Below are 27,881 nucleotides of genomic sequence, written 5' to 3' on the forward strand. Positions count from 1 at the left end.
GGTGAAATTAAAAACTACTTGTGTGTCAGTATGCAGTGACAATATTCCATTATGCTTTCCCCTTAAAATTACCGGGGTTTATGGTTTTCTTAATATAACCTAACATGGGGCTCTTTTTGGATCGCTGCTATGCATCAAGCAAATGTTTTCACTGAGCTACCCACTACAGTGGGACTGTCTCTTCTGATTTATCACAGCCACTTGGACTCCATCAGTACACCTGAGTTATCAAATTAGCTTTTTCCAATATTAATTTTCTTTAACTCACTGACAGTACAACGAACTGCGCGAAGTTTAAGGTAAGATTATTTCTGAGGTCCAAAGGCGGCCAACAGCATCCTGGGCTGCGTTAGGAAGAGCGATGCCGGTGTGCGAAAGGAGGTGATGCTTCTCCCCGGCTCAGCTCCGGTGGGACCACACCGGGAGTGCTGCACCCAGGTCTGGGTTCCCCGGTACAAGAAGCAGATGGGGATACTGGAGGGAGTCCAGCAAAGGACCACAAAGACGACTGAAGGACTGGAGCACCTGACATAGGAGATACAGAGATATTCAAAACCCAAGCAGAGATGGTCCTGAGCAACCTGCTCTGAGCTGACCCTGCTTCAAGCGGGCAGGTTGGACAATCTCCAGAGGTGCCTTCCAGTCTCATACTACAGCACCTAAAATTTAATCTGCTCCTATTTGGGATCTTTCAGAACGTGAAGCATTACTACTATTACAAATTCTTTATGGTGAGATTTTTTCAGCTGTTACTTTAAACAAATCCCTCCTGAAACTTATCTCAGTACTAACAAAATAACATCCGCTAACCTTAAAACACAGAAAAATAATGCTTTAATGCAAATTAAAATTCAGTATAAGAATCGTACACTCATCTTCCCTTCAGCTGATAACACCACTGTTTCATGAAGTGCCATTATAAGTTCTTTTATTTGTAGTGTTATCAATACAGCTTCTTGAGAAGCTCCTTGCAACTGGAAATTACTAAATAACATGGTATATCACTTGGCATTGATTGACATGTTTTATTTTTGTATTGATATAGAAAAATGTTCCTCTGTGCAAGTTTTAAATATAAATTTCCATTGACAGAACATTCTGTATTATTATTGCTGCTGTTTCATCTGTCACATTTTCACTAAGCTTTGAAAAACTAAACTGTTCTGTCACAGTCTCATTGTCCTTTGCGCTTCTCTGACAGCCAGTAGAGTTAAAAAATAGTCTCCCAAAAAGTAGGAGAAAAAGAATTTATTCTTCAGCATTTGTGATCTCTCATTAAGTGAAGCATGATTAAGAAAGAGACAGCACATAAAACACGCAATTTCACAGCAATCTGGATTAGAGAATATATCCTTTGACATATTCAAAATAAGGCAACTGAGTGAAAATGCAATGTGCCGATTTACAGATCGGGGCAGTTTTAGTGAAAACACCTCTATTCCTTATCTTCACTTTAGCTCAAGCATTGGTGAGATTGCAAATAATTATTTTCTCGCTTGAGAAGGCAAAGCATGGTCAGAATAACAAGTAGTAGCCAAGTCCCAGCTTTTGATACAAAGAACGTTTTCTTTGCCCAGGCCATATATATTAATGCATTAAAACCTAGAAAATTGTACTCATTTTTAAATTCAAGTGCAAATTAGTAGTCGAAGTCTCAATCAGATTTTAATTAATCAATGATTAATGGAAGAATTAATCTTTGCAAATCCCATAAATATTTTACTGATGAGGCTTTGGGCAACGTGGTCTAGTGGAGGGTGTCCCTGCCCGCAGCAGGGGGGTTGGAACTAGACGATCTTTGAGGTCCCTTCCAACCCAAACCATTCTATGATTCTATGAGTTTCAACACTAAGTAGAGCAGCTGAAGGAATTCAATTTGGGAAGGAGAGTTGGAGAGGCTTTCAGAAGATTTGCTGCAATCCAGAAGCAGCTTTAGCTTGGGCAGGATCTGTGCGTGGCTCCTGTCCCAAGACAGCCAGTGGCAGGTGGTAGATGGCAAAAGTCAGAGGCGGGCCACCAAGACCGTTAGATGGCTAGAGCTGATGATATAGGAGGAGAGGCTGATGGAGAAGGTTCATTCGGCCTGGAGAAGAGATGCCTAAACTGCATCTGGGGATAGCTGCAGGCTTCCACCACCTGCAGGGGCTTGTAGAGAAGACACAACCATGCTCTTCTCAGAAGTGCAAAGGGAAAGGACAAGACACTATCATCACACGTTGTAGTAAGGAAATTTTCTATTAGGTAAAAGTCAAAACTCCTATAATCAGAGTCATCAAGCCCTGGAACAGGCTGCCCAGAGAGCCTGTTGATTCTCCATCCATGGAGATCTTCAAAACTCGCCTGGACAAGGCCTGAGCAATGTGCTCCAACTTTGAGCAGGCGGCTGGATGAGATGACCTCCAGAGGTCATTTCTAACCTCAAGTACTTCGCGATTCTAGGCAAGCGCTGACAGCAGGAGATGGTCACAAAGAAAGAAAAAAAATTAACTTGGTAATTGAGGAACCAGCCTCTCTTTATCTTCCCCAGCACATGAATACCATTCAAAGGCCCTGTAAAACTTTTTCATGCAAAAATTAGCACACAGCCCAAGATATCAATCTATTTTAGAGGACAACTCTCTGCTGTTTCTCTTTAGATTTTTCTTTTATTTATTCTCCAAAGACATCTTTTGCTTTAGAGAAAAGACGGGATTTTAATTTTTGTCAAAAGGCAATAACAAAAGGAACCATTTATAGTAGAAAGCTCTGCTTGGCTTTGAAGTATTCAGTTCAAATAGGTGCCTGTTAGAAGTACATTTTCTGGCACAATGTATAGTAAAGTACATTTCAAATCCACCACAACTTGCATAAAAATTTGAATGAAAGTGTTAAAAGCTTAATGAAAATGTTAAAGGCAAAAACTTTACAAAAACACACTTCTTGGCTCTCAACCATACTTTAGCCCATGCAGAAGATCAAAACCCTTTTGGTTCAGTCTACAGCGTGGGACCGATAGACCCCAGGATGGAGTCAATTAAAAAAAAAAAAAAGGAAAAAACCTGTCTCCTAGTTTCATCTCACCAACACTGCTGGAGTGGGGATACTGTCCAGGCTTGAGGAGAAGGAAGAAGAAAGAAACTCAGGCAGTTTCCACAAAATCTACATTGTAGCCCTGAGCTTTTTTGCTATTTTGCTTTTCAGCCAGCCAGAAGGGAGGTAACAAACTCCATTACAATAAAGATTTTATGATTTGCTTTCTGTATCTGTTTTCAAGCATGAAATCACCTTGTTCAGCAAACATGGGCAAAACCCGTGACTATCCGTAAAATCAGGCTATTACTACTTACCTCTACTTTCTGGAAAAACCGTGAGCCTTTATGTAACATCGCTAAAGTACTTTTGAAATATTGCATATAAGATGCCACGGCAGTACAGATTATTTTGGTCACTATAATCTGATTAGAAACGCTACCCACTCCTACAACATTTGCAGAAACAGAAAAACAACAGAAGCTGTTTCACACAGTGGCAGCTGATCCCTGAAACGTACTGCTGTGCTGTAATGATGATTCACCGTTTAACGAGGAGATACAACCTTTTACCTCATAACAATTATTTCACCATTATGAGACACTCAGCTGCCATATCGTTAGAACATAACTGCTCTCTCACACGCTGCGTTTGGATCATAACCCGTGCAGCGACTGCTGTACAAGCAGGAAGGACTGGAGGCGTCGTACCTGGTTCTCGTCCTGCACCTCCATGCTGTACTGCGGCCCTGGCTGTACCTCCGTCACTTTCTCTCCGAGGAGGAAGCCCAGGCGAGTCATGAGTGTATTTGCTGCCTCATCTACGGATGGAGGGGGTCCCAGCTCCTGCTCGGTATCACCTAAACAGGAAGAAAAACAGATTTAGACAGGAATTGTTTGCCTTGGCTACCGCTCAGTGTTTTTACCAACAAAACACCGCTAACTTTTCATGCTGCAATGTCATTATCCGGGTTTTCAGGTTATTCATGTTTTTCAAGTCTGTTTTAACATTCCACGCTGGTCATTAATTTTAGGTTATGCATTGCTCCAGCTGTCAATACACGTTCCTTCTAACGTTAGCTGTGATTCCGCCCCTCACTGCTCGTTATATTCCCAGCACCTCCCACGGAAGCAAACACAGCCGCCCCTGTACCAGCAGCACCACCCGGGAAATGAGACTTCCTGGACCAACAACGGAGAAGGGAGAGCGCTCCTTCTCTTCTCTCATGAAGAAACTACCTAAGTTACTCACAGAGAAACCAAGGCCACACATGCAAAAGCACTCCACGAGACGCAGAGCAGCCGACCTGCGCTACCAAGTGGTTAACGACAAAGGACAGAAAACCCGCGTGCATCTTCCACGATCATCCACTGTTTCTGACACGCTCACGGTTCTGTAGAAAGCACTGCTCTCCAGACACCAAAGCCCCCTGAGCAGTCACACTATGGGCCACGATACAACACAAAGTCCACCTGCCAATTCTCCATCAAGTGTGTAAAATAGCTCAAAAACAACATTCCAGATAATTTTTCAGAATTTTTTCCTGCCATCTGTAGGGAGAAGCACGGACAAGCTTCCAGCTACCAATGCACACCTGGAAAAAGGCCAGGCATGCATATTGACTTTCCGTATCTTTTTACTTTATAACAAAAGTTTGTAGAGATTTTCAACTCATAGTATCACAAAGGTAAGTCGGGTTCTGAACGTCCAGTTCTTCTCTGCTCACGCCAGCAGCACTATGAAAGCCTGAAGGTCAAGTTCCTTCCACATTACACTGAAGCAATACTGTGTTTAGTGCAGTTGTAGGAGACTAATTAGGATTTGCAATTAGTCTACAGTTAATTATTCATCTGATAATGTACAAATCTGGAAAAGGGCCGATCTCCATTTTGCAGCTTTGTCCTGGCTCAGGGGTGCTCCAGCACTCAGCCTGAAGCTACAGTAAAAAGATGTTACTTTAAATACTGCTTTTTGATAACTACCTGAAAACCACAAATCACAGAATCTGGGATATGTATGAGACCTCAGAAAATTTAAGCCCGTTGCTTAATTCCAGAAATTCCCATTTAGACTCACAACGTACATCTCACGGAAGCTTAGAGCAATTTTTCGGTGTCTCACCTGCACCACTGCAAATTAAAAACCCTCGAGCATCTCACATGCAACCGCATCTGCATTCATAAGCACCATCAACTTTGGGAGCTGAGCAACTGGAGGCGTCCTTACATGGTGACTTCACCGTTATGAAAATGGATTACATAGTATGATAATAGAAACTGTCTTCTAAGTTACTGAATCCCTATTGTACTGCTTTATACAACGCTGACGTGAACAGGATAGATTTAAGGTAGAGACAAATTTAGATGGATGGCCCAATTTTCTGAACTGCTGACCACCCACATTCAATCTGTGGGCATTTACTATCTCTGGGAGTCAAATCCAGAACACATACATTTATGTAAAATGAAAATTATATAGGCTTTTATTTCCAAGGTTATTTTTTTCTTTTAAAAAAGTAGACTTTTAGAATTTATCCTAGATATCCACGTGGAGGATATGGCTCTGTTCCCCATTCTGGCTTCAGAACACTTAATATTAGTATACTCAAACCGTGCTGACTTTCACACCTTGGCAGAAGGGAAAAGCCAGACCTGTCTCTGCATTGCCCACCCAAGGGAGGATTTAGGGAGAATGCCTGGACTGCGCCGGGGCAGGCTGCAGGATGCTGGGCACAGCAGGTTTCCTTCGGCTCAGCATTAGGAACCACTCCCAAACCTTGGAGGCTGGGCTTAACCTTGCCCTTAAACCTCCCCTCTTTTAGACTACCCCTAAAATATCTCCAAGGGGCACAAAGCTGTCTTTCACCTGCAAAATAAAATTACGAGCTTCTCCCAGGTCACAGTGTAAGAACACAGAAGATACAGAAGATAATAACTATCTGCTGTGAAAACAGCTCTCATTTACCTGCAAGATGCTGCTCATGGCACAAGGCATCAAGAGCTGCACCTGAAGCAGCTGAGCTCCGAGAGCACTGCATTTAGAGTAGAACTATCAATTATTTTGTTGTAACATGGCTTACAAAGTACAGATAACTTTGAACTTAAGCAAAGCACTATTGCACTGGATTATTCCCTCTTTTGGTTTTAGGTCTTTAAAAATAAGAGAAGTCATTTAATTGAGTGTCAAAGAAGAGACAACAGCTTCAAGATGCCTGTGAATGGGTATTATGGAAAGAACCTGTCACTTGCCTTTCAGGGTTGACAGTAAAACCTAGTACTCTTTTTCTAAGTTCACTGCAAGGGCACAACTGTGTTTTTTTCTCCCCTCTCCATGTGTGCTATCCAGCTGATACTGCAGCCAAATTTTACACACGCTTCAGCACATGGTTCCCCCAGCCTCACTGGGGAAATGTGAACACACAGCTGATAACAGAACTGGCCTGAGATATTTTTAGCTATTCTGACATGACTGCTGTAACACACTATAACAGCTCCAACATACATACTACAGTCAACTCAAATAAGCAACCTCTAGTATATCAATAAACAGAACAAACTGCCCAGCTGCACACACGCAAACCAAAGTCAATCGGTGGATTCCAGAGATCTCAACGCAGCTCACGGTCTGAAGCTGCTGCACTGTGCTACATCACACGCTTCTGCGTACAGTCAGTAATATTAAAACCGTATCAAAATGCTCAGTGCCAAGAATTTTAAACAAGAATAAAAACCCTTTAATTCCCCGACTCATGGCATGTGCATGAGCATTTTGAGGGGTTCTAGAGACTGGGTAACTTTATGCCCCTTTATGTTCAGCAGAAAGCAGATATTTTTAATATACAGACACAAAACAACAGGATAAAAGGGTTGGTGCTGCTGGGCTGGGTAGGTGAACCACACCTATGTACCCACTGAGGTCTCCTGTTAGTTTCCCAGCAGCCATCAGACCACATAACTTGTTCTTTTTCATGCCAGCTGACATCTCTAGTTAGCTGCTTCGCTCGCTTACGTCTTGTTTGGTTTGAAGAGAGAGGTTTTCAACAAGAAGCCCCATTGCAGTGAAACAGCCAGGGACGGAACACCAGACCCACCTTGGCACCTGCCAGTAACCTGCCCGGCGCTGATGGGACACCCGAACAGAGCATGGACTTGCCTCACCTGTATTCAGCTTTAGCCAGAGATGAATTTACTTCTGATTACACCGTTGCTGATGTTACCCAACTGGGAGGAGTGGCTGACACAGCAGAAGGCTGCGCTGCCATTCATGAGATCTGGACACGCTGGAGGGTTGGTCGGAGAGGAACCAAACGAAGTTCAACAAGGGCAAGTGTAGGGTCCTGCACCCCAGGGAGGAATAACCCCAGCACCAGTACAGGTTAGGGGTGACCTGCTGGGAAGCAGCGCTGCAGAGAAGGACCTGGGAGTGCTGGTGGACAACAAGCTCTCCATGACCAGCAGCGTGCCCTCGTGGCCAAGAAGGCCAATGGTACCTGGGGCGCATGAAGAAGAGCGTGGCCAGCAGGTCGAGGGAGGTTCTCCTCCAGGGTGAGGCCACATCTGGAGTTCCGTGTCCAGTGCTGGGCTCCCCAGTTCAAGACTGGGACCTACTGGGGACAGTCCAGCCGAGGGCTGCGAGGATGATGAGGGGACTGGAGCATCTCTCGTATGAGGAAAGGCTGAGAGAGCTGGGGCTGGTTAGCTTGGAGGAGAGAAGCCTGAGAGGGGATCTGATCAACACTTATCAATATCTAAAGGGTGGGTGTCTAGAGGAAGGGGCCAGACTCTTCTCAGTGGTGCCCAGCGACAGGACAAGGGGCAACAGGCCCAAACTGGAACATGGGAAGTTCCATCTGAACGTGAGGAAAAACTTCTTCCCTCTGAGGGTGACCGAGCACCGGGACAGGCTGCCCAGAGAGGTTGTGGAGTCTCCTTCTCCGGAGAGATTCCAAACCCGCCTGGACAACCTGCTCTGGGTGATCCTGCTTTGGCAGGGGGCTGGACGAGATGATCTCCAGAGGTCCCTGCCAACCCCTGCCAGTCTGTAATTCTGTCATTTACCAATCTCCACGTGATAAATGCCTCTTCTGAATCTTATTAAAAATTATTTCCCTTTGCAGCAAGGAATTTGATAAAGAAACTTTTCCCCGCTTGGAATTTGTTGTGTTTTGTTTCAAGGCAAGTGCTCCAACCCTGGAGTCAGCATTTCAGGTACTGAAGTCAGAGTCAAAACCAAAAGAGATTTACTAGATTTACTTGCCACTAGTCCAAGGACTTTCATCACAGATATAGCCCGCAGAGTACAAACACGTTGTGGTGAATTGCTTATTTCTAATAACATAAATAAAACCCCATGAACAGCTCCAAGATAGATTAGTCTCAAAAGTTGTAGCCTGGTTGGAAGGAGAAGTAATTTGTCCAAGCAGTACCGGGTTGTTTTGGGGGGTTTTTTTGGTAAGAAAAATGTAAGCAACCAGCCTTGCTTTGCACTGCGAAACCAAATGAACTTGAAAATAAGACATTCAGATTCTTTTGTAGTGAGCTATACATAAATTAAAGGTATCTTCTAAAAAGTGGAAAAAAAATAATAACGTTCAAAAGACTACATGAAATAAATATGCAATCAAATTTTAGGTAGAGTCACCAAAAAGCTATACTAAAGGATACTTCTTTCTTTTAATCCTTAATCTTCAGAAGAGACAGGTAATGTCAGCATTATAGGACAGAAATAAATAGAAGCTCCTACAGAGATGTGAAACAGGTTGTCCTTTTAGATGAAAATACTACACGTGTTTAGGCTATCTGGCATTTTTATCTATCACAGCAGTAGAATGCTGGACACAGTAAATCGGAGGCTGCAGACTTAACCCTGCTGCACGCACGGAGCGGTCCAGAAGTGGAACAAACAGGAGCGAAAATCAGCAGGGCAAGAGCTTCCCATTCCCAGCACGGAGCCGCAGGGAAGAAAGCAAAATCCCAAACCAGCACCAGCCACTCAGGCTTCTGTTCCTGTACCCAATGCTCCCTTATGAAAAGTCCAATCTTCATGGTAATGGGAAAAAAAATAAATCGAAAATCCAACACAAATGTGACTTAAGTAGTCTGAAACCAGAAGACAAAGAAACAAGAAAACAAGAATATGTGATTTCTCCATCTCTAGCCCTTGAGGAGCATACTATGATTTTTTTACTTATTTATTTTGCTTCGGGACTGAACTATACTGGAATAGATGCCACCAGACATCTGGACAGGGAGACAAACAGAAGGTTAATTAGATCGGGGTCAGGAAAGCTGGGAGGTCACTTTGTGTTGCCGACGGCAGGGCGGTCTGTGGGACAGAAAAGCCTGTTGAGGCAGAGACTGAAGCTGCGTTAGGAGATCGATTGATTGATCGATCGATTGGCTGGGAGGAGGGCGGGGAGCGGGGACTGATCAGCAGCTGAGCCATAAGGCCGGGGGGATCCACGGGGGCGGAGCGGAGGATGCAGGAGAAGACAGAGCATCGCTCTGCCACAGAGCTGCCCAAGAGCGCTTCACCCATTCGACAGCGCAAGAACAATTGTCAAATATTAGTAATTAGTAATCATTAATTAATTTTTTTACATAATTTAGCTTCCAGAGTTGCACCAGATCTCAGCAGTGCACACCTCCACGCTTTCCAGCTACTTTTGTCATCCTTTTAAGTTAATGACTTTTTTTTTTGACTGAACTGCAAAAATGCAAATTAGAAACATTATAACCTGAGCTTGTCAAGCAATTTAATAGCTCTAATCCTTCCTCCATTTAAAAAAATTCAACCCACTTTACATATGTCAGAAGACCTCCACAATTCACCCTGGAATTTACCTGATTTAGGCCTTTTAGGAGTAATTTTATGGATCCCGGCAACTCTTTCAGGTGTTTTGCCTACATATACCCTCAGTATTTTTGAAAGGGTCAACTCTAATACCTCTGTTAACATCATACTCAGCAGGATGGAATTCATAAGTGCTCATAAATGTTCATAGCATTTCCTTGAAAATCAAATATATCATTTTATAAGCACAGTTATTAGGTTTGCTCTTTTCAAGAAAGCATTCAAAACGTACAATGTTTTTGCACATTATCATTTTAAAACACTGTTTCTGTTCTGTCCTTTCAAATCCTGTAATGAAATCTGCCACATATTTCAGCTGCAATTGCTTACAAGCAAATGAAATTTCTTTATGATTTATTTTGTAATTCTGTGACTTGTTTGATAGCTACCATTGTCTAATCTTTCAGACAAATGATGTAGGGTAGCGCCCCTGGGAGACACTAACAAAGTGTCTTTACTCCAGAGAATATTTTTGGTTTAATCGTTTTACTTCCAAAACCAGACTCCGAACACAATTTAAATTACATCTGAAATCTATTTCAGCAAGTGGCTAACAAGAAGAACTGGGTAAGAGCTCACTTAGTGGCACCACCACAGAATTTACCTGACTATGAAACTGATTGTCGTAAAAATAAAAAATTCTTAAATTAGCAAAGAATAGTTATATGCAAAGAGTGAGCACCTATGGAACGCCAGAAATAAATGATACCATTTATCATTTTGGTCTTCAATTACATAACTGTAGAGTTTTATCTAATGACTTCCCTCTCTCCATGTGACCTGAATCTGTCCCGTTATTACGTACGTCTGCTTTAAATTATTCTGGATACACTTGAGCTATATTTGGAAAACGCCCTTGACCATTTGTGCATATTCCCCTAATCTCAGAACTAACGGAAGATTTTTTTCATTAGCCTTGTTTACATCAAGAAGAGATTTTTAAAAATTTAACCAATACGGGACGAAGGCTGCCCCAGACGCATCACTTTAAATGCACGTTTTTGTACTGCTACTCATCAGATACTAAGTAGTTCTGTGAGAGCAACTGAAAACGGTCCCACCAACTTAAATCACACCGTAGACAAGTGGCAAAGTAAACATATTCTCCTTGTACATTGATATCAAAGCTCTCCAGCTAGCCAAAAAACTAACACTGAACTAAAGATGTCCAAACCACAGCTCTGACTCGACCTGTGCCCCGGGTACTGCTCCAGCTCTGCTTTCTATAGTGGCTGTTGCCACTCTATCTAGTAATTTCTATAAGAAAATTATCACTAATTCCACTAAGTCTGTCTCTTGCAGAAATTCCACAGACATTTCCTCTAAGAAGAAATTCAAACAAAAGAAATTCTCCTTTGCACCGCATATAAATACTGCTTCCTAACCAGTCCCTCCCACCACCTTTGCTGATGATGTCCTTCAACGTTCCTTCAAGTAGATTGTCAGAAAGACAGTTATTTTTAATCAGAAACCATGCCGATCCAGAGACCGGCAGAAATGTAATTTCAGTGCTATCATAAAATCTAATTCAATGCATTTCATGTTCTAGATTTTAAACAAAATCCTCTGCACACACATTTGGGGATGAATTTTCCTGGATTTCAGCTCCCATTTAAGTACCAAAGAAAAGGGAAGAGGGGAAATGTGAGGACATTCAGTGCACTGATCACTGAACATGTATATAAAAAAAGAAAAAGGCCACAAGTATCATAAATATGAGCCTGGGTATGTGGAACATTTCCTAAAAGCGGGATTACACTTTGATCCCTGAAAAGGTTCCTGAGCTCTTTAACATATCAAGGACAACATGACCCACAGTAAGTCCCCCACTGATGGAAAGCAGAGATGCAATTATTTTTTCCTTTACAGTTTTGGCGTTTTAGAGATAAAACATCAACCTGATCATGAACATGGGTCTGTTCTCCCGGCTCTAAACATACAACCTCTCATCAAACACTGACTGACCAAAGGCCTTGACTCTTTTAAAGTTGTTTGGTACTTGTGTTTTAGCTCTTTGAACTAACCTTTTATTCCAGACAAGTTTGAGGATGGTATCTTACACTCTCATTGATGCAGAGGGGTTTTTTAATATGATTCATAATCAAAGAGAACAAATAATCCCTTCAAATACTACTTGTTTGCTAAAATTTTTCTTTTGCTATATTAGTAAGGCAAATGATGACACTTCACTGTAGCCTTTAACCACTGTTAAATGGGAGGTCGTGGGTTTATAATGGAGTAAGAAGAGACCACGACAGCATAAAGGCTTTTTCTTTACTATATCTGATACATTAGCACATTCCCAGAATAAGTTTTATTATAAGCAAATCAGACTAAATTACGAACTTCGCATTTAAAACACTGACAGCAACCTCTAAAACCTACTGCCATTATATACCTAAATAAGATTTCAAAAGTACTGTTTGTATATTAGAACTACCACATGAATGTAATAATCTACTGTTACCACTTATTAGAATACCAAGTATAAAACATTGCTGGATAATTCTTACTTTCTATGTGAGAAATTGCATCATATATTAAAAAAGTCCCGCAGTGCTCAGACAGGGTATGTTCACGCTGTCACAAGCAAAAGGACCTGGCATGCTGTTACGTGGTGCAACTGCAAACTGAAATATTCTCAGGTAATCCAGCAGCGGGCTGAGATGCAGTAACTCCATCACTTCTAGTACTCGCATGGACTTTTGTACAACTGTTGTAGGCAATTCTAGTAGCACCCCTAAACGTAACAGAGTATTTTCTGTGCTTTTCGGTATTATTTTCAAACAGAGCCAACGCCTAGGGCTGTTGCTAACCAGCATCCCTTCGGTGATTAGAGGGGGAAAACCCAACCGTCCGTTTGGATGAGATCCATTTAAAACTTGTTGTTTCTCTACAGCATAAACCGTATTAATGAAAACCTTATGCCACCCAAAAATAAACCCAACCATGCTGTCGTTGCAGCGCGTTTCAGTTACATAGCATATGATCTGACATTTCACCCATGTAATTTGGGTGGAAATACCACACTGAAGATACCGAAGGGGGGAAGGCACAGGTGAGAGCCATGCAGGTAACCCCCATCACATCTCCTCTTGCCGGATAAGCAGAACAGATGCTGAGAAGAGACGGGAATAGAGCAGGGAGCCCAGGAACGACACACTTGCTCCAGATGCCAACACATGTGGTGGGACGCTTCTCTGGAGGGCCAGGGACTCCCCATGGCAACGTACAGAAGAGCTAGGGGGGACCTGACTCAGAAGACAGCAAGTAGAGGAGTCTGAGAGGAAGGCTGCTACAGTATCAGACCAAATACAACAGTTTTGGACCCTGCAATAAGTTCCAGACCACAGGAGGACTTTGACAATATAGTGGTATAATCAATGCTCCCCAGCAAGGCTGTACTTTCCAACTGGCAGCTGGCCAAAATTTTCATGTTTGGATTCAAAGTCATTATTTTTCAAGTGATTAGGAGTCAAATAATTAGTGACATAAGATGTCAAAAATTCTCCTTAATAAAGCAGACAATCTACTGCGATGCAGGAGGTTATGAGCAAATTGATCTCCTTTCTTCTGCGTACAAGTGCAGCTGTGCTGCCCAGGAGAAAGGAACAGACAGGATGAGGGGAATACGATGATCAAAACAAATTACAGCAAGGGGAACGATATTCACGCTGGATAAAAATAAAGACGTACTTGTTCTGCAGTCCTGCGGAGGGTCAGGAAGTCAAGGCAACTGGTAAGAGAGCAGAAGTAATGGAGTGGCTTTCAGAGCACCACATATTTTCACTTACAAGAAGCTCTCCATAGTATCACTGAAGTTCAAGTACTTTTTGCACAGGACAAAAAAATACCCCGAAAAGCATCCATTGGCCTCATGTCTGTGTTAAGACATGGGAACCAAGCTTATAAAAAAATTGAGCAGTTTTCTATAAATGCAGCCACTCCTTCTATTGTTAGAGCTGGTAAAATTAATATTGAGGGGATTTTGCCTCTATAATGAGTTGAAACAAAATAATAGTATCTCAAAACATTGTAGAGAAAAAAGAAGGGAAAAAAAAAGAAGAAGTAAAAGCAGAATTATTGACCACTTCCTCTAGACTGTAAAGCATTTGGGAATAAATATCTGAGCCAGAAGGAAAAAGGGAAGACTAACTGACACGACCATTATCTCCTTCCTTTTTGCCTCACTTAGCATCCCAGTATTTCCACTTGTGACAGGCATAAATGTAAGACTAACTTCAAACTAAACTCCACCTAAAGAACTCCTATAGAACTCAATAGCTCCGGGAGCTCAGATGGAAGATGAGGTTTGTGTAAAGACGACAACAGCACTGCAAGCAGGAGCCCAAAGACAACCAGGACAGGACTGTCACAGCCAGGTCAGGGCTGCCACGGCGCTGGGACCCTCAATGCTGCACCGAATGCGTGCCGAGGCACCGGTAAGTCAGCCTGACAGATGCTGAGTGGAGACAGAACTACCACAAGATGACCAAAAGTTGAAATCATTTCCCAAATCTAATTCGATAGGTAGTATCTTCGCCAAATTGGAAGCATTGATCAGTCTTTTCTTCCAAAGAAAGGAAAATCTGGGAACAGTGATTTAGTTTTGCCTAGAATTTATAATTATAAAATGCAAGTGCAGACCAGTGGTCCTGTGACACGTCATGAGGACACTGAGAAACACCAGCGTCTTTAGCAACAAGTGAGCAGCACTGCACTTGTGTTCGAAAGGCACATTTTACTTATTCTGTCAGCAATAAATTGAGATCCTGAAGATGGCTGAGAAATGGCTGAAGATTTCAGTAGGATGACAGAGGCAGCAGATGCCTTTGATGACTAAGCATAATAAATAGTCCAAAAGAAATTAAGCAGAAGACAAGCATGGAGACAGATTTGTTACCTGTTACTTACGGGGGGGGGAACCCCTTCCATCTTTTCAATATGAATGATTTCTTGGTCTGAGACAGGATATTTTGTACCTTTGCAAAATACGTTAGGCTAGAGAGAAATCAATGTCCTGTTATCTAAGCCAGAACTGAAATTGCTTCAGACTGAAATTCTAGGTAAGTTATCTGTCATTAGAAGGTCCAGTGACTGGTGAAAGATACGGTGACTTATGTTTCATTATTAGCCATGCCTTTGTCCCATCCCTAATAGGTACTTTTGTCTTACAGATGGGTATGTTAGGCCAACCAAGGAGCTGAAAATGGAGCCATGTGCAGACAAAGCAGTAAGAAGGCATTTGAGCATGCAAGGACTATCAGGACAGTGTTGGAGGTCTGCATTAGGCTGAGGGTCCAAGACTTGCAATCATTCCATGTACATCACCTACCTGACCAGTCCCTGAACTTACCTAGTCCTCAATTTTGCTTGTAGCCAAAGCACAATGTTCTACACCCAAAGACAGCTAAGCGGCATGGATGGTCATCAGAGTACAATCCTGGAGCGAAACGATGACCCACACCAGTACCGAAGACAAACCCTACACATCAGCTTCCCAACATAACTGATGCCTGACTAATCTGCATAACTCAGAGTACCTTGCTTCAAAGGCCATCACACTTTTGCAGCCATACTGCCCAAGTTGCAACATTTGGAAGCAGCAGTGGCCGATTGCCCTTGTTTAAAAAAATAAGATACTAGAAGAGGAAACTCCTCTGCCAGGAGTCACTCACTCAATGAGAAGTCTGACCTTGTCTGGTGCTGTCCATCAGCAATGAAAAGGATAAGTACACAGGTCAGGGAAAGTCTCCGATGCTCCATCCATACAAGAAAGTTTCGTATCAAGCACCTGGTCACATCTGCTCAGACATGGAAGAAAAGGAGGCTTTACACTGATCCTTGTAGGCCCATCACCAACAAAATCAACAGGGTTGGTTTGCTTGCATATATATTTACTTACTGGCAAGACAAAAAGCTGTAAATATTCAGTAAGCCAAAGTATTAGCACAAAAAAGTTACTGTTTCCCAGTAGGACAACTGAAAAGAAGCACTCCTGTTTGATGAAGCAAAATGACTTGTTAGACTCCCTGGGATCCATCCGGACAGGTAAAGGTGCTAAGCTGCAGGAAATTCTGCTGCTAAATTAAGTATCTGATGGGCAACACACTTCAGGGGCCACCTAGGTTGAATGTTTTGGCAGTAGCTGCAACACTTCAAAGTTGGACAGTTCTTCACATAAACAGAATTTGGATCACTTAAAGCCTTTTTTCCCCCTTTTTCCCTTTTTATTTTTCCCACAGACAGATGAAACCAAAACCTAGGTTGTAAAGGGAAGTTGGTTAAGAGATCGCATCAGGAAGCTTCAAGAATACCAGGTCATCTGAAGTTATTTAACAGTTAAAACATATGGCAATAGCACACGGAATTTGTCTTATGTTCAGTTTTTCTCTTGAGCATCTCCCCTTTGACAAGAAGGTTCAATAAACCCTAAATTGTAAACGCAGCCACTGTTCTCTGAGCTGCAGCTTTCAGTTTGCAGCAAACCCAACTATACCTAAAGTGGTCTATGGCTTATCCCAAACAGATACACATCTGAAACTCTAAAAACACCTTCACTATTCCTCTCCAAATCAGAATTTCAGACTGGGGTGGGGGTTGTTTTGGTTTGGTTTATTTGTCAGAGTTAAGTTTTGGAGGGTTAATCCAGGAATTTATGCTGAAACTGTTTCCACCTCTGAATACAGCAGAAGAAACCAGCACTGTCCTCCCAAGAGAAGCGTGAGAAAAGTCAATCGCTTCCATAGCAACCGATGTACCGAATTGCCATGACTCTCTTCTGCAATTAGGGCTGATCACAACGATTTCCCCTTCCCTTCAGGTCAGTGGGCTTGATAATGCTGGGACAACCACAAGATTCAACAGTAAAACCATTTGTCAAGCCATGGTTGCTTTGATTATTCCCTTGCCTTCCTCCCAATTCATCACTGTCCAACATGACAGAGGTTGATCAAGGATCCTGCTGGTTGAATTTGTTTGGGGGTTTGTGGGTATTTTGGCTCATTGCCTGTATTTTCACCATGAAAAATCAGAGTACAACGCTGTTGCATGCATTCCCTATTAAAGGCCTTTTTCTAACACCTGAGAAACGTCTTGTTATTTTAAGAGAAGCGTGTGGTTTGTGTAAAATGAAAAATACACATTTTACATGATGAAAAGAAAGAAGCAGCAGCAGCATGCTGATGTCAACCTCAACGATTCTTTAACCAAAGCAAGAGAAAAAGGAGCGATGAGATGAACATAAACGACGCTGCGATGGTAAATCATCCTTTGCTGTCTGTGGCAGCGGCATTGCTGGGGTACCTAACTCAATTAGGGATGGAAAACGGATGCCTGCCAGCCTAATGCGGAACAAGCAACCATCCCCAGGCCAGACATTTAAGACTTGTGTCCCAAAATTTCTGAAGAAGAACTTAATCAAATTAAAAGATACTGTCATAACATACTTAGCCTTTGAAACATAATGACAAGGTAATAAATCACACAAAATGCAACTGCAAACATTGATCTAAGACAAAAGGCAATTACCTGAAAGCACCATCCATCTCAGACCGTTTCCAATAGGTTTCCTCAGCACTTGTAAGGCAAAACATGCTTTAGCTACCATGCCAAAACCAAAAAAACAGGTCAAAGAAAGATGCCCTTATGATACACAACTAAGAAAACCAAGAAGCCAGGATGCTGTTCACTACACAAACCAGCAGGCAGGATTGGTGAGGTGAAATAAATTTTGAGGAAAAAAATATTACACATTAAACTGTGAACCACTAGACCATTACAGAAAAGGTTTAACAGTTGAACAACAGAGGTTTGAAGGTCAACTCCTGTTCTTCCATTGTCTTGGAAAGTCTGACAAGAAGGAACATGCAAACGTCTCTGCCAAACAGCGTCCGCAGGATCAGAGCTGAGACAGGGAGGGAGGATAGATCAAAGTCACCACTAAGTCAAGAAACAAGGAACAAGTTCTCCACCATAGACACTCAAGTCGAAAAGGGCTTGATTGAACTCTAAATGACCACTGCAACGACAAAAACTTACAGAAATGTAATTCTGATAGAAATGGGTTTCTCAAAGCCATGAAACAGCTTTTCTTTGTCATCTTAAATGCAACAACTATAAAATGTGGGCCAATTTCTGCTTTCACTTAAATAGATTAAATTTATCTTACAGAATTTAATGGCCTTCCTTGGCAAAAAAAAGAATATCGTTCCCCAAAAAAATTATGTATCAAGCTTTGTCCTTCCTATTAGAAGTTCCCTCAAAAGAGATTAGCCACCTGATTCTTCTTTTTCCTTCCTCAAAGTTAAAACGTCTAGGGCACATCACCTCGTACACTGATTCACATTGCAAGATGTCAAAAGCAATAATTCTCCGCAGCAGCACGAGAGGCCAAGCGGTGGCAGGGTGGTTGCTCAGGAAACCACCTCTCTGGAATGTGCAGAAATTAGCCTGAAGCCTTAAAATAAACATTTTAGCATTGAGCAAAATTTCATCTCTAGGCATCTCAAATTGAAATAATCATTTCTATATGCAGAGTAGATAATGTTCTCTCCTCGTTGCTATTTAGTGTTTTAAACTGCCTTTAAGTGTATAATTAATTGCATTACTTGTCAGGGATCACTTTACAAACCACTCCACCCTCACTCAACTGCTAGGCTCTAGCATATCTTCAGCCTTATTTTTTTTCCTTCTTTCAACTCATATCATCATTCCTGGAGACACTCAGGATTTAACACCATGCGCTAACATCCTTCACAGGATGCACGTGTTTTAGAGGAGGGTTAAAATAAGCCTAACACTGAAGAAAGGAGCTGCATTTCCCTGGAAAACTGATTACAGGCAGTGCCTGCAGGCTTTGCCGCAGTCCAGAGTAGGACTTGGCCCCTCTGCCTCCACCTCCCCATCCGGAGCTGGACGCTATGCCCAGACTCAAAGTCCTTTAGTCCTTATGAGTTGTCCAGATCTTTGGTTTTTCTTTTCTTCTTTACACAAGGATCCTTCTCCAGCCACCTACTTTTTTCCAAGGTCTCTTCTCCTGAGCTTCTTTAGCCCAGCAATACCTCTAGCCCTTGTGTTACCACTATTTTCACAGCAGGAACCACAAATCCAGACAGGTAAAGCATAATCCACTCCCACGGCAGAAGATGAGCAAACATCCACAGGGTAACTGCTCGCCAGTGACCAGCTCACCTCCAGAGCTGCAGCACTGAAAGAGGAAAATTGCTTCAGAAGCCTCCCCAACGCATTCCCCCATTCCCCCTTCACCCTCCCATCTCTCATTGCTTGCAGCCAACATGAACCTGGCCGGGCCCTTCAGAACCTGCAGTCCCTGGATCTGGGCAAACGCGGGATTCCCAGCTAGATGAGGTCCCGGGCACCAAGCGTGCATGGACACGATGGAGAGGGGCTCCCCAGCAGCTGCCCTGGCACACACATTTTTGCCGTCTGAAACCCCTAATCTGAAGTTTCTACCTTTACTGCAAGTTAGTGCTGTTCACTAGCACGTACTGTGACAACTCTCTTTCTTCATCTCGCTGCTTCTTTCCTTCCTTAATGATGCTTCATGTTTCTTTAATGATACTTCAAGGCAGTAGGAAACTCCACTTTTTCTTTCAGATCACTACACTACCAGCAAGAGGAGGAGATCAAAAGGCAAGAAAACTCATCGCAGATCCCATTGTCAGAGCCAGCTCCTGGGCTTGGCAGGAGTCCTGCCCTTCAAAACACCCCGGCAAGAGAAGCTAGGGCAGGGGGAAGAGACACACTTGCTAATGCAAGACATGGGAACGTGGAATTTATGCTTTTTTAACCCAAATTTGAAATTCAATTTTAATTCTCTGTGGATGCAATCATAATGTTTATAATTATTAACAATTCTAAACATGACAGTAGAAGCTATTTAGTTAGAAAAAGAAAGGACTGCAACAGCAAAATTTTAATTGTAATTCACGATGACAGAAAAAGAAGGAGCACTTTTCACAGCAACTGTGGCCTCAAAAGAGGCACTTCCAAGCACAGGGACTGGCTTTTTGTTCCAAGACAACTCCTCTTTCAAACACAATACATTAAAGAAAGCCCACGTTCAAGATTTGAACGCTCAATTAATTCCCCCAATTGTGAATACTCTATAAGTTCATCATCCACAGAAATAAACAATAGCTTGATTTCAGAGAATCATTTATTAATATGACCTTTTCTACTGCAACTATACATTTAAGAGGAAGACGTCACATATTTACATGCCATTTCAAAACACTGGCCATGCTTTCACCCCATCCAAGGCCTATGCTGAATATGGGTCCCTTTGCTTCATAAACCTGGAAAGCCAGAGGAGGAAACTGCAAAATTCAGAAAAAAAATACACTGAAACGCTGCTGCTTTACCATGGTGCCAGTCCCAGCCGCCCCTGAGGGCAGCACCTCCGCAGCCTCCAGCCCTCCGCAGGTTGTCACTTCCAAGTTAGGAAGAATCTGGGAATTGATATTGAGCTGGCGGGGAGATGCAGCTATATAAAGACTTAACAGCATTCGCACATCTGCATGAGGTCTGTCTGGGCTTGAAGGTATTTATGCAACTGCCTGCCCGAACCGTCAGACGCATACAGAGTTAAGCCAGGGAGGGACACAACCCACTTCTATTTGTGTTTCAACCAGAGGCCTCTAGCAAGATGTATACTTTTACAAACAATTACTATGGGATACATAAATTAGAAGCTATTTCTTTAAAAAAAAAAAAATCAAAAAAAGTAATATTCTTGGATGCAGGTAAACAAGTTTTGCATTAGTTGATTTAATGACATTTCTGAAATGTGGTTTTATTCCAGCCTCTCTGAAGAGGAACATTAAAAATTTAAATTTAAAGTTGTATGTTTCTTGGATCATTTTTATCTTCTCAAAAGCAACTCTCTAGATCTTCTAAATTAAACAGAGGGAAGAGCGGCCACAAGGTCAGCCTGGACCACACACAAAATTGCAAGTAACACGCATAAACGGGTATCAATTAGAAACTAATACTTATTCAAGTTTGCAAGTCAATAAAACTTGGCTGGGGAAGGTCCAATCAACTCTCTACCAAAAGGAGCCATACTACATTTAAAAAAATACTTCTGGGCTGGAATTGCCTGTTCTCCCTCCTTTAATGCAGAGCCTTTGCATGCAGCTTACCAGGGCAGTATGCATCAACGTCCAGTTTCTGTGCTGAAGAGAGTGTTGGTGAGCCAAGCTCAGACTCTGGGATTCGAGGGCTCTCAACAAACTTTGCTTTCCTCAAAGGGGCTAAGGAGAAGGAGGGGGAGAGAGAAAGAGAGGTCATGAGTAAGGGAAATAGCAAGCAACAGATGGAAGCACTTAACTAAACGACACTGTCAGACTCATATCAGGTTACCCTTTTTTTTTTTTTCCCCAGAAAAAAAAATTATCTGCATTCTTTACAAAGGAGATGGCTCTTGTTAAAACTTTCAAACTGTATGGTCTTACTTTAAAGTGTGTGATTATTGAGGCACATTCTTGATACTCTTAAATGCTTCCTTTTATTAAATATTTTTTTTTAATAGGAAGCAAATAGGCCTGGCTTCAGCAACTGTAGAAAAGCTAAGATCATAGAGAGGTACCCAGAGCCCATAAGGATTTAAGATATTTAACTATAAATATCTAAAATGAACACACAAATTCTGTGTTCAGTAATTGTTTCCTTTGAACATCAAATTTCAGTTTTAAAACATTCTGAATGTCTGACCAAACAGATTTAGTGTTCAACACAAAAGATCAGAGTAAAGCTACTGCTGTCCGAGACAAAAAACAAGCACTCCACTTTTATCCTTGCAAATCCACAAAAGATTAAAGAGACTTAAATAAAGAACAGGGAAAAGGTAAAAGTGTCTGTAACAAAGCAGTACTGACCAATAGTGCTAGAGAAATGGGATTTTTCCACATTTTAACAGCCTGAATTCTAAAAGACACAAAGTTCTGTGCAACATTTGTTTGTAATAAATAATTACTAAACCATTTTTATTAATAAGTTTTTAAATAGACATTTCTGCCAGACCAGAGACCTAGAACTAGCGAATAAGTTACATGCAGAGATTATTATATTACATTTCAAAGTTAAACTCACATGCCCATTAAAGCAAAAGGCTAATTTGAAAAGCCACTCTGCAGACGGTATCATGGGTCAGCATGCTTCATGCCTCTCTGAGTCTCAGCATAATAGCCTTGATTTACATAATTTATATTTATAGTTCTCTATCCTGCAAATTAAATTTGGGATCTGAAACTAAAGATTGGGGGGGACACATTCTCATGCATCTCCTGTAATAAAAAGCTCAACTGGTCAAACGATGACCTCTGAGGCAGCAATAAATCTCGCACTTTTACGGAGCCTGCACGCAGCCACCATGGCTGGCCCTGCAGTTGGAAAAGGCTTAGTAATTCCCAGGATGAGGACCCAGAAAGACTGCAGAAACCAGCTCACTAACTGAGCTGGTACATACATGATCACAGGAATTTCTAAAAGGGGGGTGGGGAAAGCGGAGATCAAGGTTAGTGTCTGGTTTTTCAATACAAAGTGCCTATGAAGCAGAATATAGGCAAGGAATCAGACACACCCCCCACCAAACCAGCTGCTGAACACCCTCCGGACTCTCCTTCCCCTGACGATCCGTCCCAGGAGCCCTGCTCTGATGAGGGATAAAAAGGTACCACACTGCCGTTTTGCCCAGGATGAATATTAGACATACGTTAAAGCACGTCCCCCTCCGGAGCCAGGCGCGAGGAATGCGGGAGACCGACGGGAGATAAGGGCACCTTGAAGCCCCCTTCTCCCCCCGGACCTGCCGCCGTCCCACCAGCACACGAAGCTCCTGGATGCGCAGCCCAGCTCAGAGACACAACCTGACGCTAAACACCACGAGCCAGGAGTCAACGGTATAAAAAACCCCCAATCCCCCCCACACGCCCACAACAAGCACCCTATCAGCCTGCAAATTGGCCAATGCTAGTGAAAAAATTATTCACAGTAATGATCTTCTGCCAGACACTGATGTAATGAAAATACGTAAATATCGAGAAGATTATTACTATGGCATGAAAATTGTTTAGAATAATAATTCTGCACAGGCCAATCTACTAATACGTCATTTGTAATTGCAGTTTTAACAAATATATTTATTTCAAATATTTTACCACAGTCCTAGTAACAGTCATTTTTATAACATACATTTGAAACAGCTCATCTTTCCTTTCTTTATCATTTCTGGCTAGCCCTAGAACCATAAATCATCCGATGCGACACTTGGCAATGCTCATTTTGTTCTGAAACACAGAACAAACACGGATCTCCTAGTTCAAGAGATGTTAATGACTGCAATGGAATTGCCACCAGAAGGCTTTGCGCTAAAGATTATTGAAGCTACTAACCCAAAGAGGATGAAAAAAATTAACAAAGAGAGGGCTGATGGTACCAACTCTGCCGCTTTCTGTGCGGACTCAGGTCCTGCATCTCCTGCAGACTTCTGATCGGCACCTAACAGGTCAGCTCCCATCCGTAAGGAATGAATACAGACACCTCCATGGGTTTTATTTCTTCATCTCTTCTGGATCTTCTTTATTCCTCACTGAGGAGCTGACCCTATCTGCTGACATTCACCTGATTAATTCTTGCCTTCCCCAAATGACTGACCTATGACGGCAGATGTGATCAGCTCCCAGATTCACCAAGCTGATCCATCGCTTTTTCTTTTAAGTACAACAAAGAACTTCGTATTAAAAACGTGGTGAACTCTCACTGCACTGCAAGTTTAGTCACAGGTGTCATTTTACAGTATTTATGTTTTTACTCCCTAAAAAGCATGACTTAAGTCCCAAAAACATATGTTACCATCAGACAAGATTCACTATGTCAACGTGACTTAAAGACAAGAGTTTACTCTAAAGGGCTCAAGTCAATATAATCTTCTTGGTGTAACTGCAGATTGGGGAAAAAAACACAAAGCAATAGTTTCTTTTATTTCAGATATTCTGAACCTGAAAAAGACAAAAAGCCCTCCTAACTCATATGTAACCCGATTACATGAAAGGAGGATTTTCACGTAAAAGAATTAAGCGCTCCTGACTCTTGTCCAAATGGAGATTATCCTGACAGATTCGTATTTGGGCATTAGTTTTCTACTGGAATAAACAACAAATGGAAATGTCATAAATTCAGAAATCTGTTTTGCCATTTTTTAGCCAAACGTTAAAGGATAACATTGATCTTTTTATAAAAAGTGACTTTCCATGCACAACAGTTTGCCTAGGTCCTGAACATCCTCCCATGAGCACAGGCAAATCTTATGATCAAAGGCAGGGGATCAGCATTCAGTACATACTATAAAAACTAATAAAAGCCTGAAAAAATTATTTGAAGTATTCTATACTTGCCTCTGTCCATTAGGCCTCTTATAAGATTTTCTGTACAAAACAGACCAACTCCAGGCATTGAACAGCATCAAAACAGCCTTTCCTGTTATACAACAGCATTTTTTTGAGTAGAGAACAGTATTTCTTCCAAAAATAGTGGAAAAAGGGATATTTGCAGCACCCAGTTACAAAAACATAATTAATTCAGTGAAGAGGTCAGTAGTTAGTAATGCTGTCTTTCTAGAACTGCAGAATCACAGAATCCCAGCCTGGTTTGGGTGGGCAGGGACCTCCCAGCCCATCCAGTGCCACCCCCTGCCATGGGCAGGGACACCCTCCACTAGCCCAGGTTGCCCAAAGCCCCATCCAACCTGGCCTTGAACACTGCCAGGGAGCCAGGGGCAGCCACAGCTTCTCGGGGCACCCTGTGCCAGGGCCTCATTTAATTCAGGAAAACGTACTGATGACAAGGATCCTGAAGTCACAACCCTGTCCCTTGGGTCCCACTGCCCGGTCACCGACGGCAGCAGCCGGTGCCGTACGAACACTCAGTGGGCCAGTCCTGCTCCTCAGGGCTCGAGGACAAACCTAACACTGGTGTTGTACAAGAACTGACTTGCTACTACTAATGAACTTAAATTTAAATAGCTAGAGAAGTTATTTAAAATAAATACTGCATATTTTTGGGTCTAGTTCCTGCAGTTCTTAGTGAGATGAATTCCCATCGGTATCCAAGCCAATAGAGCAAAACTGAAAATCCTTCCTTCAGTGCAAATAAGTCTCATTTGACTTTGACAGCAACTTTCCCTGCACAAGGAAATTCTAGGGTAGGAATTAACCACGTAATGCAAAACAATTACCAGGGCAAGCATTCAGAAAGTTTAATTAGATGGCTCATTTATGACACTTTCTGCAGCAGGTGGTCTATCTTCTAGTGAGGACAAAGATATAAATTATTTCCTTCTCGCCTTTCCTGCTAATTCTCCTTAATATCCACATGGACACTGTAAGTACAATGCTGTCACCAATGACTAAATCACAGTCTTCAAAACCGACTGGAGTTTAAACCAGTTTAAAAACTGTATAGAACGTATTTTTTGGAAAAAAATGTTTCAGAGAAACTGCCCTTCCAAAAAGGAATAATTCTGTTATCTGGGTTTCAGGATTGCCCGTTACATTTTTTATTATTAACTCATAGGCAGCTTCGTACACTAGAAGAGCCATACAACGGAGGAAATGGTCAATAAAATCCAAAGACCTGCTGACCGCCACCACCGCTTCTTCGTCAATGAGATGGGACACGCTTCGTTTTCTTTCCTCTGATGACTGAAGAGGAATAACCTTGTCACCTAACACCACAGCTAGTGTGAATTAAAAAGCATACATAAGCAAACACGTATTTAGAGTAGATGCACAGGACTGCAATAAAGCCCTGTTTAACGCCAGGGGAACTATTTTATTAGACACTGCAATGTCAAACAGTCTCTTTAAAAACAGAGATACAGAGATTTATAATATTCCTCAAGCTTGTATGCCCATACTAGTTATTCCTGAAGCTCTTGTTCCAGAGGCTGGGACGAGCAGTGCAGGAGAGCTGCATGGCCCCTCCAACATGGAAAACACTTCAAATATCAGGGCTGCTGATGGTTTTGTACATCTGCACGGAGCATTGGGATCAATTCTGGGCTGTCTGTGGACAAGACCAAGAATCTCACCTACTACCAAATAAAAATAACTGAAGAAAAACCAGGATGTGTTTATTGCTTCAGAGTAATCATTTTATCTCTATTAGCATTGTGCTCTAGTTCGGCCTGTTGAGCTTCCTAATTCCATTGCATTTTCTATGTTACCATTTCATTGTCACATAATTTATAGATGAGTTAGTATTTTAATTAAAAAAAAAAAAAGGTTTTGTTCAGATTAAAAGGCATTGATAAAAGGAAATTATCATGGATTACTGAAAGGCTTCATCTACTAAATTCAGTTTCAGCTCTGAAAGGAACGTTTCACTAAAAAAAGGGTTATTAACTTCTAATGACCTGATTGAACAAAGTGTTTTTTCAGGCAGCTATTTCAGTAGATATTAATTCATTCCATGATTTGACTACTATATATATATACACACACACCTATACCTTTGTGTACATGCCATATATCGGCTAGAAGGGGTGCTGGGTCATCTTGTCTAGACGGAGCTTTTGCCAAGAAAGGCTGGACAGATGATCCTTGAGGTCCCTTCCAACCTGGTATTCTACAATTCTATGATGAAGGTACACAAGAAACCAATCCATCTACGGACAAGGAAGAGGCTGGAGGAAACACCAACTCTTTTTCCACTTTGTGAACGATGGATTGACCATCCCAGGGTACCCGGAGCCTCTCCTTGTATCGGCTCCTTGCAAGCATTAGAGAAACATACATTATGGTGCCCTGAACTGCATTCACACAAACCACTACAGCTTTTTATTACACACACTCACATGCTTTATCATTATAAATATAAACAGTGTGGCCACATGCCTGAATTCTCGACTCGCTCCTACGGGGCAGGTCCTGAGCAGAGACCGGCTGAGGAGCTCAGCTCAAAATCAGCTTTTCTCCCGAGTTTCGTACTGTCCCCACCTTACGCACACAAGTACTGCTGAATTTCAACTGTGCTTTGAACCTTCCTCTGTGTGAAGAGGAGGGACTAATGAAATTTGCTACCCTCGTGTAAAAATACTGGGTTTATCACAGGCTAGAGAACGAGAGAGTGCCACCAACGATGAAAACGAGTGACCCGCTCTGTGTTTACTGCACGCTCATCTCTTGTGACTGGTTCGGCTGAAGGAAAGCTGAGTTTTGCACTTAAATATTGTATTTTTAAATATTCTAAGCACAGTATAACACAAAATCTGTATGGAGAGAAAGCAATCCCCAAAACACACAAGCTTTTACAAAAACCTGCCCAAGTTAGGCTGCGATGAGGTCTGAAGAGCAAACTTCAGAAAACTCGTATTTAAAGAGAGTAAGAGCGGGCGCTCTGCACATCATCCGTTCCCCATCTTTAGGTAATAACGACGGCTGCCGTGCCAAAGGCTGACTCACGTGCTGGAAGCTGCCCAGTGGCTATGTAATGCTGCAGAGAGACGACTTCATTGAAGTCTCCCTCGTACTAAAATGTTTTAAGTGCTGCAGTGCTATTGATCCATGGAGCTCCTGGAACAAATAACTGTCAGATTCAACACAGCTGGACTACACCCAAAACACAAGAGATGTAGCTTTCAGTGCTGCCTCTGATCCCAAATGACTCTTTATTTTGCTGAGGTAAGAGGCGTAAAAGAGAAAATTACAGACCACGTGATTATTTTTGCTGTGGCACTAAGATACCAGCTATATGTAATTCAGATTTTCAGGTATACATTAAAAAAATTATCTTTAGAAATAAAATAATGAAATTACAGGTTAACATCCTTCTTTAGATAATTCAACATTATTATTAGTATATATACAGAAACCACTATGTAAGAGTAACAGTTTTTTCCCTCCTGTTTTTTGAGAGTATAAAAGCTTTTCTAATTACGTTTCAAAGCCTCTCTCCTTTCATCACACGGTTGTTGCAGCATTGTGGGTAGGGCAGAACGT

General features: G+C 42.1%; 1 protein-coding gene across 20 annotated transcripts in view; it reads right to left on the bottom strand.

Moving 5' to 3' along the window:
* The window catches only part of TANC2 (tetratricopeptide repeat, ankyrin repeat and coiled-coil containing 2), a 248,943-nt gene that overhangs the window by 104,028 nt on the left and 117,034 nt on the right, over positions 1-27,881 (bottom strand). For 15 of the 20 annotated variants that reach the window (XM_075775485.1, XM_075775498.1, XM_075775494.1 and 12 more), the window contains 2 exons: positions 21,027-21,137; positions 3,720-3,868 (listed from right to left, as the gene is read on the bottom strand). In XM_075775485.1, the coding sequence (XP_075631600.1) occupies positions 3,720-3,868; positions 21,027-21,137 (260 nt within the window). The remainder of the gene's footprint in view (positions 1-3,719; positions 3,869-21,026; positions 21,138-27,881) is intronic. The other 5 variants (XM_075775496.1, XM_075775503.1, XM_075775502.1 and 2 more) reach the window with 1 other exon arrangement.

Source organism: Balearica regulorum, chromosome 24 (assembly GCF_011004875.1).
Source record: "Balearica regulorum gibbericeps isolate bBalReg1 chromosome 24, bBalReg1.pri, whole genome shotgun sequence".
Taxonomy (NCBI): Eukaryota; Metazoa; Chordata; class Aves; order Gruiformes; family Gruidae; genus Balearica; species Balearica regulorum.